A 12,744-nucleotide genomic window follows, 5' to 3' on the forward strand; every position below is an offset into this window, starting at 1 on the left:
ACGGCATTCAAGAACACAGTTCGCGGGATACCGACAAGGCGGCTCGATCTCCGGACCAATGTAATCGAAATGATAGATCCACAGGCCATTCGGACAGAGGCAACCAAGATCTGGTCATGGGTCAACCCTGCATAAAAGAATAGATGATATGAAGTGGCGCTGCATTCGCCTCTCCTGGATCCACGCTAAACACCGACCTGTTTCCGAGTGCCAAGTACTAGACTTGTGGAGTACTGGCAAACTTATGCCCTGTTCGTATTCTTTACACAAGCTTCTCGAAAGATGTATACGTCCTATTTCTCTGTACTCTATTTGCATTCTGGGCATAGCCCACCCATATGCTACTCTTCAACTTTACCAACCAGGCAACAAAATTCCGCCCATCTTCATCGTTTGCCCTGAGCCGATTCTCGAGATCGCTGCTATTACTGTTCTTACTGCCATTACTGCCATTACTGCTAGAACAGTGACGTGGTTGTTATAAAATAACTGAAAAGAGTTAGATAAAATGAATCAGTACCTCGCTTAGGATTTTGTCTGTATGTCCTTGAATAGTGGTTAATTAGCTCAGACCTCTGCGGTGCATATAGCTAAGGCAGCTTTATGAAGACTCTTGATCCTTCACTACTTTAGAGGTCTTCATAACGGCATTGTTACGAGTTCTCACTTACTGTTTGCTGTCATTAGTCCTGTCCCGTCCTATGTCATGCATATGAATAGTCATAAATTGGCACATAATCGCCCAAGGCTTCTGACAACGCAGCAGGATACGCAGTATTGACCAATCGAGAGACAAACTAACGATACTATTGCGTATGCAAACTTCCCCGCTATCAATTGTTGGATCAACTGGGTCTCTCATTGCGCATATACCGTTACGTTGTTTATTTTCTGGCCTTTTGAATCTAATGCCCATCCAAGTAGAAGTGGAACTGTTTTAAGCGAGTTTCTATGCATCTAGTATTGAGGGGTTGGGCTCATTAAATCGTCATGGGTGTGGGATATGATTGGCGTCGTTGACTATTCCGATATTTCTGTGAACGGCCATGGGCTCTCAGGAGACGCCCCATTCATGTACTGACTCGCAGATCTGTATCTATTTGCTTAAATTTTCAAAGAATCTGCAGGCAGTGCTCGATTTGCCCAACCCCCATGACTGATCACTCAAATAACGCTCGGCGCGCATACTCATGCACAAGCTGAGTAGCTATTTTCTTCGCATACGCAACGCTACTATCTTGTGGAACCTCTTCGAAATTATGGAGCATGTCTACCACAGGTAGGACAAGCTGGATGTCTGCCATTGACTCATCTGCTAGAGGATTCTTTGCGGCATGAGCAACAAGAACTATTAGAGCCGTAACATGGTGATGTAATGCGGCCCTGTTGTTGTGAAAGGGTTAGTTGACAAAACTCCCTGTGGCTTATAGCCTATCACCAGTGTGTATTACTTACAATGAACAAGCATGATCGTAATCAGCAACGCGGAATAGATTCAACGAAGCTCTTGCTGATGAAACACAACAGCCCGGCGGCCCTACATCTCCGCCTATGGCTAGGACCAATGGCAACAGCTGAAGAGTGGGTGGTTCGGATGCCCTAATCTGGCAGCGAGGATGGTCCCAAGCTTGCATCCTCAAGGCTCGGTAGGAAAACCCATGCAAATTAGTGTGGCAGTTGAGATAGGTGAGATACAAGACTCGTAGCAAAAAGATTCCGGCGCCCCCAAAAGTCGAGCACGATATTCCATCTGCGTAAACGCTATCCAAATTGTCCAGAGTAAAACTCAAGTCAGTACATGAAGCTTTCCAGCTGCTTAGCTCCAGTTCCAGCTCCTGGATCGCAGTTTGACGCTCCGTGGCTGTTTGGCGCCTTGCCTTTTCAGATATGAGACGTCGATGGATATGGCCCTCTATGAGAGCAAGGTGAGCCCGCACACGCATATAATTGATATTGATGGAGCCATTCTTGGAGGTTATGTAACCTAGTCCATCTTCAGGGTATAATGGAGGCAGGTCGATACCAATATCGTCCTCATGTATCAAAGGTGGCCGCTCGAGTCTGCTTGCAAGATCATGGTCAAGGTAGTATGCTATCCAAAATACACGATTTCGCTGGATTGCGCGATGCGCGGCCGCAAAGTCAAGCTGATCCAATGGCTGCTCGTCTTCCTGAATATGAAGTCCATGCTGAAGAACCAGCCTAATTGCAGCCGCAAGGATTGTCGATGCCGGATGTGCGTCTGGTGAAGCCTGGAGGAATATGGTCATTCCTAACAGTGCTTGAATGGCCAATAGATCTTCACTACCTCGAATCGTGATTTCTACCGCCTTGTCCAGTGCAGCATGTAGATACTGCCAAGCTTCTTGAGCCCGAGAACGAGGGCAGCCGATAAGAGGAATCATTACCTCTTGACGTAGAGCAAGAGCACACATGACGTTTGTAGCTGTCCAGAGTGCCGCATCTGCTCGAATTTGGTCCATCTCGAGTTCAGAAAAGCGCGCAAAGAAGTCATTTTGGTCGAATAGCGTAACGGTTTGGTTGAATGTACTGAAATAAATTCGAATAAGGGCAACGTACTCCTGCCGCCCTTTCAAGTTGTTATTGTTGTCCTTTGCGTTGTTGATGCTGCAAGATTTCACAAAGGATCTGAATTGCTGAGGAACCCACTCCACAAGCTCTTGTAATAGTGAGGCCCTGATATATCCTGCACTGCCACCGTAGGCAAAACTGAACGGGGGGCTATGTAGAGTCGATGAACCGGCTACTTGAAAGTTTTGCGCCTTGGGCTTTGTTGATACTACTCGACTTTCGTTGGGTTGGCTGTTTGTTGCAGATTCGTGGCTTTTGAGCGCTTGGTGTAGGATGTTTTCAAGTTCGCTGACTTTCCTTTCCAGAGCTTCACGTCTTTTAGGTCTATGAGAAATTAGCCTCATTGAGAGCGTGCATTCTGAACTTTTCCTTTTTTTTCTTTCTGAGTTGGAAAAAACAAAGCATCAACAAGGGAAAATGGCGCGGAGATAAACTCACCTGCTGCGCGTAATTCTTTTCGGCGTTGCGGCCACAATGTATGTACAATCAACGCCAAATTTGACACACTCAGAGCAAGATGGACTGCTCCTGTCGCATTTGACCTTTCTTTTGTGGCAAATATCGCAGGCCTAATAGTGAATTGGTGAATACTGCTTCATGCTTCAAGGGGCGGGCAGAAAACGGTGTACATACTCTGCTCTTCGGCTTTGTAGCCGGGGCGGAGTCTACCGTCGCAGTTACAGGGAGACGTTCTTGATTGCTACCTGAGCCGCTCTCCTGTTGTTCCATCGAGTGACGCCTTTGTTGATTATTCAATAATGTTTCGGGACTGTTAACGTTATGCGTATCGGACCGACGGTGAGCGTGAGAGGGGCCGAAAGAGCGAGAAAATGGGCCTGAGAAACGGGTCTGAGAAACAGGTAAGAGTTTTGCCCTATTGAGGAAGCAATTGCTAATTTTGAAAGTAGACAGCAGTCAACACCAACAATCACGAAAAATAATGATGACTGTTCTGGTGCAGTCTTCAGCTCAGCTATTTTGTCGTCGTAATGCATCCTGGCCGCTCGGCGCCTCTCGGCGCACAGCCGATGCCGAGCTGACAAATGTCCGATTATATGGAGAATGGACTCCGTGGGCAGCCTTTCAAGCTCGAGACGCGGCGCCGGTCGCTCTCGGTGACAGCAGCTCCTTATCGGGCCTGAAGGTATTTACATAATTGGTAATTTCTGTCTCCTGAAGTGTTTACTTTGTTAGAAATGCGACGGTCAAGGGGGTCCAGCACAGTAGCACGGGGGAAAAGAAGCAGTAGAATTATGAGCTTGAAAGGTAGATAAATAGCTTGGAGCCTGCGCATGAAGATGGAGAGTGCCAGCAGATACAAAATTCATATTTGATAAGTCAAGTCTTCAACTTTGCGACTATCTGAGTTCACAAAACGAAAAGGCGAAAAATATATAATTCAACATGACGGCCGCAAACAAGACAGTTGTTTTAATCACCGGCGCCAACAGAGGTACGCCTAGCAAGAGCTCTTTCAGCAGGTCACTGTCAAAACGACAGTGCTAATACATGGCAGGCATTGGACTGGAGCTTGTCAAGAAATTTATTGCAAGGGACAATACAGTAGTAGTTGCTGCTGTACGAAACCCCGAAAACGCCTCGTCTACTAGCTCTCTATCAGGGCTTCCTCACGGAGCTGAGAGCTCGCTCCTCATCATCAAGATTGACAGTTCCGACAGCTCCAGTGCTCTCTCTGGCATCGCGAGTATCTCGGATCGCATCAGCCATCTCGATGTCGTCATTGCCAACGCTGGAGTCCTCACTCATCAAGGCCCCATTTCGGACATGCCTCTAGACCAACTCACCTCTCATATTGCCATCAATACGGTGGCTCCAATCGCGCTTTTGCAGGCCACCAAGCCTCTCCTACGGAATGCTGCCAATCCTAAATTTGTCGTGGTTTCATCCTCCATGGGAAGCATCACGGACATCGTGACCCAATTGTTCGGCGCTTACGGAGCCAGCAAGGCTGCCGTCAACTATCTCATGCGCATGGTCCATCTGGAAGAAGAGTGGCTTACTTCCATGGTTATCTGCCCTGGGTGGACTCAAACTGACATGGGCGATGGTGCGGCAAAGAGTCGAAATTATGGTGAGAGAGCGCCAGTCCCATTGGAGGTCTCCATTAAGGGAGTGGTAGAAGAGGTAAGTCTATTATGAAAAGAAATTAAAGCTCTTCGCGCGGTATACTAATTGATGATAGATTGATGGTCTTACAAGAACTGAAAAGTCAAGATTTGCTTCGTACGATCACATTGATCGTCCGTGGTAGCAGCTTCCAATCAGCTCCACGATGAGTTGGCTTCAACGCAAGCAGCATGAATATGGCGAAGTGGAAATGGAAAGTTTATCATTCATAGAATTCTAGTTCAACACATTTTTTCCCATTAAACAACAGGTTTTCGATAACTGCTATGACCATTGTAATCCTAGTCCAGCACTCAGTTCTTTTCCGGCACAAACTCAATAACGACCTTGCCCTTCCTACCCCGGATCGAAGCACTCTTATGAGCCTGCGCCGCCTTGTCAGGGGAAAACAATTCCACATCTATAGGCTTGATTGTCCCATTATCCACCAATTGCGCAGTCTTTTCCAGCGTTTCTCTCTTTGGACTAACAATGAAGAAGAGCCACTTTACGTTGGGAAACTCGTCCACCTCGATTGGACGACCCTTTCCATACTCCCATGCAGCCGGTGCTGGCCCTACGGTGATAACATGGCCATGGCTCTTGACCGTCTTCCATGTCTTGGCCAGGATGGGATCGCCAACCGTGTCAATGACGACGTCAACGTCCTTGATCGAATCCTCCCAGTTCGGCGTGTTATAGTCAACGACCTGATGGGCGCCAAGTTCCTTCAACGCCTCGTGGTTCTGCGGACTGGCAACAGCAATGACTTCGGCACCAGCCACGCGGGAAAGCATCTGCACAAGAATAACACCGACGGCCCCATTGGCGCCAGTAACGAGCACTTTCCATCCCTTCTGCACCTGCGCGCGCTCGAAAATGGCCTCCCAAGCAGTCAGCAAAGGAATCGGCAGCGCAGAGGCTTGAGCATGGCTCAGCAGCTTTGGCTTCTTGGCCAGCTCTTCGCCTTCAACAATGACATATTCCGCCTGTCCAAGACCCCTGAACGTGTGAATCATGCAGTAGACTTCGTCTCCGATCTTGAAATCTCCCTTATAGTCCGGCCCCAAGGCGGCGATTTCTCCAGAGACGTCGTGGCCGGGAATGCGAACGGGGCGAAGCCATAGTTCCTCCCAGGTAAGTTCATCCCTCGTGACAGCCGCAGCGTGGACTTTGATGAGAATCTCAGCTTTTTTCGGACAAGGTATCGGAATGGCGGGATTGAGGGTGACCTCTGGGTTGGTCTTGGTGCCCAGGACTTCAACGGCTTTCATCATGGTGGCAATTGGATGCTGTAGAGGCGAGATGTGGCTGTGATTTTACATGTTGAATATAGCTAGAATTCTCAACTGTTTATATATCCTTCTCGACAAGGCGTACAAAAAGCTTGTTCACCGGGCTGACGGCTGGTTTCGTCATTCGGGTGGTGGGTGGGTTCCCGGGTCGGCGCCCGATGGGGCAACTTTTCGGATCGGATAGCGCCTAGTCGGGTCGTGGATAGAGACTATCGGGAGGCACTTGTCGACTCTATCATTCTATAGGGAATTAGGTCCTTGAATGCCTTACTAAGCGTTTCAAACATTAATGAAAAAGAAACAAGTGTACATGGGCTTTCTACTACATGTACCTTGATTCAAACATGTTCGTAATGGATCCAGGCAGCTACAGGCAACACAGGTCTCATCCATACGGCTAGCGAATCACGCAGCTTACACGTCCTCACAACAGCCACTCCAGGTATCATCACCAGCACGTCTTCTCGTATCCAGACAAGAACAGTGCACCATCTGCCCAAAGCGCTCAATTCGATAGCTCAAAGTTGTTCTCGTTGAAAATAGCAGGGCGGCGTCTCTGAGCAGACGCTGCACAGCCCTATTAGTCGAGATGCAAAAGGACCTGTTTAGCACATCGCCCCCAACTCTCTAATTAGACCATCCCAAATACCTAGTTGTCTACAAATAAACAGAAACTGCCGTAGTTTACGATCTGTGCGATTGCAAAGAGGGAGCTGCGCAATATATCTTCCGGTGGGATTCGTCACCACAGCCCAGCCTCCTCCAGCCGAGACAATCGCTTTTCCCGGCGCTGTGCCTGTATTAGTTTAACAGCCATCCATCCCTGTCCAGCAAGGAATCGCTTCCTTTCGATACAACCATCGTATCATTAGCTCTCAGTGACTCCCTGCGCTACCACTCCACGTGTCTCGTGCCCAATGAGCTCCTTCACCACACGGCAAAGATCGCTGTCTTACTCGAAAGAGAGTGGCTTTGCACAGTTCCCTCCCAAGTCGAGACTATCCTCCGGATGAATCACCCGCATTCCACTTGCAGCATCAATCTTCATGCACCGCCTAGTCTAGATGCCATCTTCTCTGTTTCCCGTTTTCCAACTTCCCATCCACTGTAAAACAAAAAAATAAAACCCCAAAAAGCTGAGCAATGGCAGAGGCAGTAGGACTCGCCCTCAGCGTACTGCCAATCGTCATCTGGGCCCTGGAAAAGTACTCGGAGCCGTTTGAGGCCTACAGCGACTACCACAATGCGATTAGCACGCTGCAGGCCAACCTGCAGATCCAGCGGATGCATCTCGAGGCCACTTTTCAGAGCATTGGCCTGCGGCACCCGACGCCTCGCGAGCTGCATGAGTGCTTGCAGCAAAAGTTTCCGCAGAACCACAGCGAGCTGCTGTTTATTATTCGGCAGATGGATGGCTTGATGCTGGGGCTGATGGAGAATCTGCAAGTAGACATAAGCCGAAAAGTAAGAATCTCATCTGCGGAGCTACTGAATTACCCAATGGTTTTCCCACCCACCCATCACCGTAACTTGTTGTCCATCTCATCCAACCTCAGGCATATACATGCATCTACTTACACAAACTCTCCTACCAGCCCCTCTGGACTCGCGAATCTCCCGAAAGAGCAGCATGGGAATGGCGTCGCGTCAAGCGCAGTTTCCGCGCAAAGAAATGCGACAGGATCATCCACGACCTGCGCAACTGGAACGACGACCTACGGCATCTCATCAACAGCGCAGAAACCCTGCCCGATGACGAGAGCTACGCCGTGAGGAGAGTCAGGCGGCTCTACAATCGAAGCAACTGCGAATCTGTACGCGGCACTCTCAGATCCCTCCACCGGGCTCTGCAGTACGGGCTGAGCGGCGATGGCGCCCAGTGTCATCAAGTCTGCATAGAGCTGAATAGTCTTCATGTAGGAGGCTTTCCGCTACTGACGTTTCGCATCGGGATTCAGCACAATCCAAATGGACCTCAGACCTCTTCTCCATGGAAACTCTTCTACGCCGCTGGCGAGGCAGTCAAAGAGACCTCGGGAGCGATATCACCGCCACTTTCATTATCCAGGCCCTCGACGCTTCGATCACGCCAATCTTCTTATTCGCAGGGACTGCGGGATAGGGCTCATAGTATTTGGAGCAAGTCGCGGGATTCATTTGCCTTTGTTAAACAGCTTCCAACGCCCAGAGCCAGTGTGGAAGACGCTTCCATTACATCTGCTACGCCAATACTACCAGAATGCATCACAGCACGCTCTCGACCAATAACGAACCTCTGCAAGAAACTGGAAGCCGCTCCCACCGGAGAAGTATTCGGTTCCATCAAAGATCTCGACGACCCTTTATCGCCTCATGAGCGAACATTCTCATTAAATCACCTATCTCGAAATCACGACACAGTAATACGAGACGTCTCACTTGAAAAGATCCTCGCCACAGAGTCCCAGCGAGTAGCCCCCGCCATCCAACCTCTCTCCGCAAAGAGGCGATATGGCATCGCCGCATCTCTCGCCTGGGCAGTCCTATATCTCGCAGACAGCCCCTGGCTCACACAAGGCCTGGACAGACGAAAAATCAAACTATTCCTCCAAAAAAAGCAATCCAGCGGCTACATCAGCCTTTCCGAAAAAGCATACCTCTCATGCCTCATCTCAAAACCAACGTCTCTACCATCGCCAGCATCATCCACCACCTCCTTACGAAAAGGCACCCCCAAGAATATCATATTCGAACTAGGAATCCTCCTCATCGAGCTCGCCGTCAACCAATCCTTCAGCGAGGAATCCCTTTCCGCAATTCTCAAAGACGACTTTCGCCCGCTAAAACTACACCTTAACCGCGTGGAGCAAGAGGCCGGGATTTATTACTTCAATGCCGCGCAGCGATGCGTGTACGGCGTCTTTTTAGCGGACCAGGGACAGATGGACTTTGATCTGGAAAAGTTCCAAAACGAGTTTTATAGTACAGTTGTAGCGCCTTTGCAAGCGACGTACGACTCACGATGATGCACGAAAAGAAAAGGCTTCGATGATGGTTCCAACTGCTTGCACAATCCCATTTACTCACTCAATGGCTGGCTTACGTTTGACCTGTATCCGTTTTGTATTTACTTTACCTTGATGAGAGACGGGAAGAGGCCAAACGATGAATGCCCATGACTAAGTAGATCAAATTGATCACTGCTGAATGTCAAGAGAATCTAAAGTCCAAACTTTGTAAACTGCATAGCCTTTCATAGCTCTTATATAGCCACGATAAAGCCATCACCAGCATCTCTCTCACATTCAGTAATAAGAGTCATACATCTAACAATGCCTTCACTCCATGAATTGGGCAAGCACATTTAACAGAGCCACATGTTGAATTGTCTTTTCGCATAATCATAACTCTACTATTTATGTTTTCTTATAAAAATAATTAAGAGGACTTGTAGTCGCCGCTTGTGCCTATCCCGTCATGTATCCTAGATGCAGTAGCGAATAATGTCTGAAGAAAAATATAGAGATCAGGAGCCAGCGGGATAGCCTCATGCTTGTACAAAATCGCATGAGAATAAAGTACCATTTTCCACCCTTCCAAAACCCTCCCAAAATTTGTTGCCACACAAAAGTCCCGTCCCCATTGTCTCTCTCTCTCTTTCTCTCTCTCCTGTGTATAGATGAGGAGTCGTAACTGTTTCTAACCTCCTTGTGCCTCTTGATGTGTATTATATTCGTGCACTTCATTAATGGCCAATCCCTAAAAATGGAAGAATCAGGCCGTTCTTTATTCAAATTTCCAAAAGAAGAAGAAAAGGACCCATGCTCCTTTACCCGGTTATGGCGAGGCCCAGCCACCAGCAACGTCCACCCACTCGGCCAGGCATGAACCGTCCTTGCCCTCAACGTCAACAATGTCAGTGTCGCATCGGCAGCGGCATCCAACGCCATTCTCCTTGGCCTCATCCCAGCTCTCCCAGTACTGGTCTTCTTCGACTCGTTTTCGCTCGTCCAAGGTGGTTGTCTCGAGGAAGGGGGGGTCGAGGAAGCTGTCGGGCGGGAGCATTCGCGGGGCAGTGCTGGATGGTCGTGTGTCGGTATCCAAAGTCTCGGAAGTAGTGAATATCTCGGGGGGCCAAGAGAGCACCGGCGGCCAAGGAGTGGATAGGAGCGTCTCCCCACTAATAACCTTAGTTAGCCATGCTAAATTCTCATCGTGGCGAGTATAAAAAGATGTAGATATTTGACTTACCCGTTCCATCCAGAATCCACCACTGCGATCCATCGTCTGGAAAAAGTCGTTGTACTCCTTGCTGCGGAACCAGCTGAGCTTTGCGATTTCAAAGTTGGACCAGAAATGGCACATGTTGTATTTTTCGCCCTCCATAGCCTCGGGGTCGATGGGTTCTTGGCTGCTTGGCTTGGGTTCATCGGGCAGGGCATTGGGGTCGTCATGCTGTTCCTTTGGCTCCTGAGGTTCCACAAACATTTCCCACAGGCCCTGTGACGTCAGGTTGTTGTTTCGCTTGTACGCCGAGGCATAACGGAAGATGTTGGGGACGGTCTCGCGAAGCTCCTTTACAGCAATGGTAAAGCCGTACGTCTTGTTATTCTCAATCATCTTTAGGAATGGATCACTGGTGACCTTGTCAGCAACAATATCTTGGTAACGACACATGCATAAGCCCAATGGGTGACCTACTAGGTAATATCGCAGAAGTAGGTGATTTCGGGCTCCACGCGCCAGTACCATTCGTACTTGAGCAGAAGAGGGTGGTTGTAGAAGAAGCTAAATCGCAAAGGGTCAGTCAAACCGCGCGTTGACTTTGCACGTTGGCCGAGTTGCTCACCCAGAGTAGAAACGACACATGAAGTGGTAGCTCTCCATGCCACCGTACATGACTGCAGCATCGCCTTGCTTGGCAATGCCCTCCTTGGCAACTTTCTCGTCAATCCAGTCCGGGAAGCCCCAGGTGCCTGGCTCGACCTTGCCAAACTCGACAGCTCCCGATGTGTAGTTTCGCACAGTTTCCTTAAACGTGTCGTCGAATTCGGCGTCGTTGAGGAAGACGTAAGGGTAGTGGTACCATCGGTTGAAGTGTCGCTCGACAGACTTGATGGACTGGATAACGCCATCAATCTCCTTGTTCCTGGCCAACACAACAAAGGCAGCGTTGGCTCGCGGTTGTGAGGTATCGGGCTCGAGGCAGCCGGTGACGAAGACCTTGTCATGTTTTTCGCTGATTTTGCTGCACACAAAAGAAACCACAGTTAGCAGCCTGACGCAGAAAAGCAATCCTATGGATGCGGTATTCTAGCATACCGAATAGCTGGCGGCGAGCCAGCGGGCATCAATATCCTGCCTGGAGAGCTGGGATGCCTGACGAACAGCACCAGGATGAGCACAACCACCAGCACCGGGAATACGAGCACCACGCCCAGCGGGATCGAAACCGCCGAGTTGCCGCGCAGCCGCAGCGGCCTCTGGAAAAACGCCAATCTTGATACCAGGCCCTTGTTTTTCGGTCGTTTCTCGTCTGAAGTTGGAAGCCCATGAGAGGGTCCCGCAGACCCCTTTCGCCGGAAGATGTCCATGGCGACTAGCAAACAGCCCGCTTATGGCTGCAGGGACAGCAACAGCAACAACCCAAAAAAAAAGAGAGAGGGAAGGAAGAAGAGGGAAAAATTCGCAGCAATCGGCTCGACAGAGGGGCTGAGTCGTGGCCTATGCTCGCGTCGAATGCGGTGTGGAGAGGCGGCAGTATAGAGAGGCCAGATTGATTAAAGGCACGAAATAGCAGACCCTTGGTAATCAGGGGTGGTTTTGGCGTGTATATTAGATTAGATTGTCGATACGCCGTCAAGAAGCACTTGTGCCAATCGAGCAACAAGAAGAATCGTCTCGTGTGTCTATAAAGGCCAAAACGCTGACACGGATCGTGGGTTTTCGAAGCACAGCGCCGTCTTGCACCCTTGTTTTTTGTCCTCTTTTTTTCTTCAGATAATGAATGCGCCTCTCGCGGGGCAACCGGCCGCAATCGCAATCTCCAACTTCCAATCGCAGAGTCTCGCGCCAAAAGATAAGGCCTCTCGCAGCGAGAAGCGTCGCGCTCGATCGTCGTCCGTCGGTCGAGGCCAGATCAGCAGTGGAGGAGGTTCCTGGAATTGCCGTCTCTGTTTTTTTCCTTCCTCGAAAAGGAGGGAGGCAGTTTTTGCTAATTGGAAGGCCTCGCCCTCTAGAGCAGCGCCCAGACCGCTGTTGATTGGGGAATTTGCGTCCGATTTAGCGTGGCCCGGCTAATGAGTCTGGGGCGCGAGGCTTCGATTTTCGGGGACCAGAGGTCAATCACAGGCACTGCCGTTGGAGAGGTACCTGCACTGCTACAGGGCATTGCACCACGCTGCATGTACAGCATACCAGCACCTGAAAAGCGAGACTTGCAAGTCAACCGCTGCGCCATGGCCCCATTGCGTCGCCACCACCCAAACAGGAATTTTCCGAGACAACGCCAAACAGACCGGCGGAACATCGATTTTCCCCCCTTTTTCCCACGCGGCACAACGCCGAGTCGCGGCCATCAACGCCCCGTTTATCCAACTACTGAATCCTCTCCACACCGAGATTTGGAGGCGCAAAAAGACAAAAAGTGGTGATCGCGCCCGGGCTCGAACCGGGGACCTTTTCGGTGGTGTCAACTGATGTTGTTAACGAAATGTCATGACCAACTAGACCACGCAACCATCCTATTATC

At 49.8% G+C, this 12,744-nt stretch overlaps 5 protein-coding genes and 1 non-coding gene across 6 annotated transcripts; 2 read left to right on the forward strand and 4 right to left on the reverse strand.

Annotated features, from left to right (window-relative positions):
• Positions 1-872: 872 nt before the first annotated feature.
• TrAtP1_005360 (uncharacterized protein) lies at positions 873-3,545 on the reverse strand. The gene is made up of 4 exons (XM_014089382.2): positions 3,226-3,545; positions 3,031-3,161; positions 1,456-2,916; positions 873-1,383 (listed from the first exon to the last, which is right to left on the reverse strand). Exons 1-4 carry the CDS (start codon positions 3,319-3,321, stop codon positions 1,161-1,163), a joined length of 1,911 nt encoding a protein of 636 aa, XP_013944857.2. The 5' UTR covers positions 3,322-3,545; the 3' UTR covers positions 873-1,160.
• A 451-nt stretch (positions 3,546-3,996) lies between these two features.
• Positions 3,997-4,864, forward strand: TrAtP1_005361 (uncharacterized protein; the record flags this gene model as incomplete). Its single annotated transcript, XM_014089381.2, has 3 exons — positions 3,997-4,045; positions 4,109-4,737; positions 4,796-4,864. The coding sequence occupies 3 exons, from the start codon at positions 3,997-3,999 to the stop codon at positions 4,862-4,864; spliced, it is 747 nt and encodes a 248-aa protein (XP_013944856.2).
• A 169-nt stretch (positions 4,865-5,033) lies between these two features.
• On the reverse strand, positions 5,034-5,996 carry TrAtP1_005362 (uncharacterized protein; the record flags this gene model as incomplete). Its single annotated transcript, XM_014089380.2, has 1 exon — positions 5,034-5,996. The coding sequence occupies one exon, from the start codon at positions 5,994-5,996 to the stop codon at positions 5,034-5,036; it is 963 nt and encodes a 320-aa protein (XP_013944855.2).
• Positions 5,997-6,886: 890 nt separating this feature from the next.
• On the forward strand, positions 6,887-9,281 carry TrAtP1_005363 (uncharacterized protein). Its single transcript, XM_066112680.1, has 2 exons — positions 6,887-7,478; positions 7,610-9,281. The coding sequence occupies exons 1-2, from the start codon at positions 7,158-7,160 to the stop codon at positions 9,017-9,019; spliced, it is 1,731 nt and encodes a 576-aa protein (XP_065968765.1). The 5' UTR covers positions 6,887-7,157; the 3' UTR covers positions 9,020-9,281.
• Positions 9,282-9,357: 76 nt separating this feature from the next.
• On the reverse strand, positions 9,358-12,404 carry TrAtP1_005364 (uncharacterized protein). The gene is made up of 5 exons (XM_014089378.2): positions 11,316-12,404; positions 10,843-11,241; positions 10,695-10,781; positions 10,245-10,629; positions 9,358-10,173 (listed from the first exon to the last, which is right to left on the reverse strand). The coding sequence occupies exons 1-5, from the start codon at positions 11,585-11,587 to the stop codon at positions 9,955-9,957; spliced, it is 1,362 nt and encodes a 453-aa protein (XP_013944853.2). The 5' UTR covers positions 11,588-12,404; the 3' UTR covers positions 9,358-9,954.
• Positions 12,405-12,643: 239 nt separating this feature from the next.
• TrAtP1_005365 lies at positions 12,644-12,733 on the reverse strand. Its single transcript has one exon. It is a non-coding gene; the product is annotated as a tRNA-Val (tRNA).
• Positions 12,734-12,744: the final 11 nt, after the last annotated feature.

Source organism: Trichoderma atroviride, chromosome 3 (genome assembly GCF_020647795.1).
Source record: "Trichoderma atroviride chromosome 3, complete sequence".
Taxonomy (NCBI): Eukaryota; Fungi; Ascomycota; class Sordariomycetes; order Hypocreales; family Hypocreaceae; genus Trichoderma; species Trichoderma atroviride.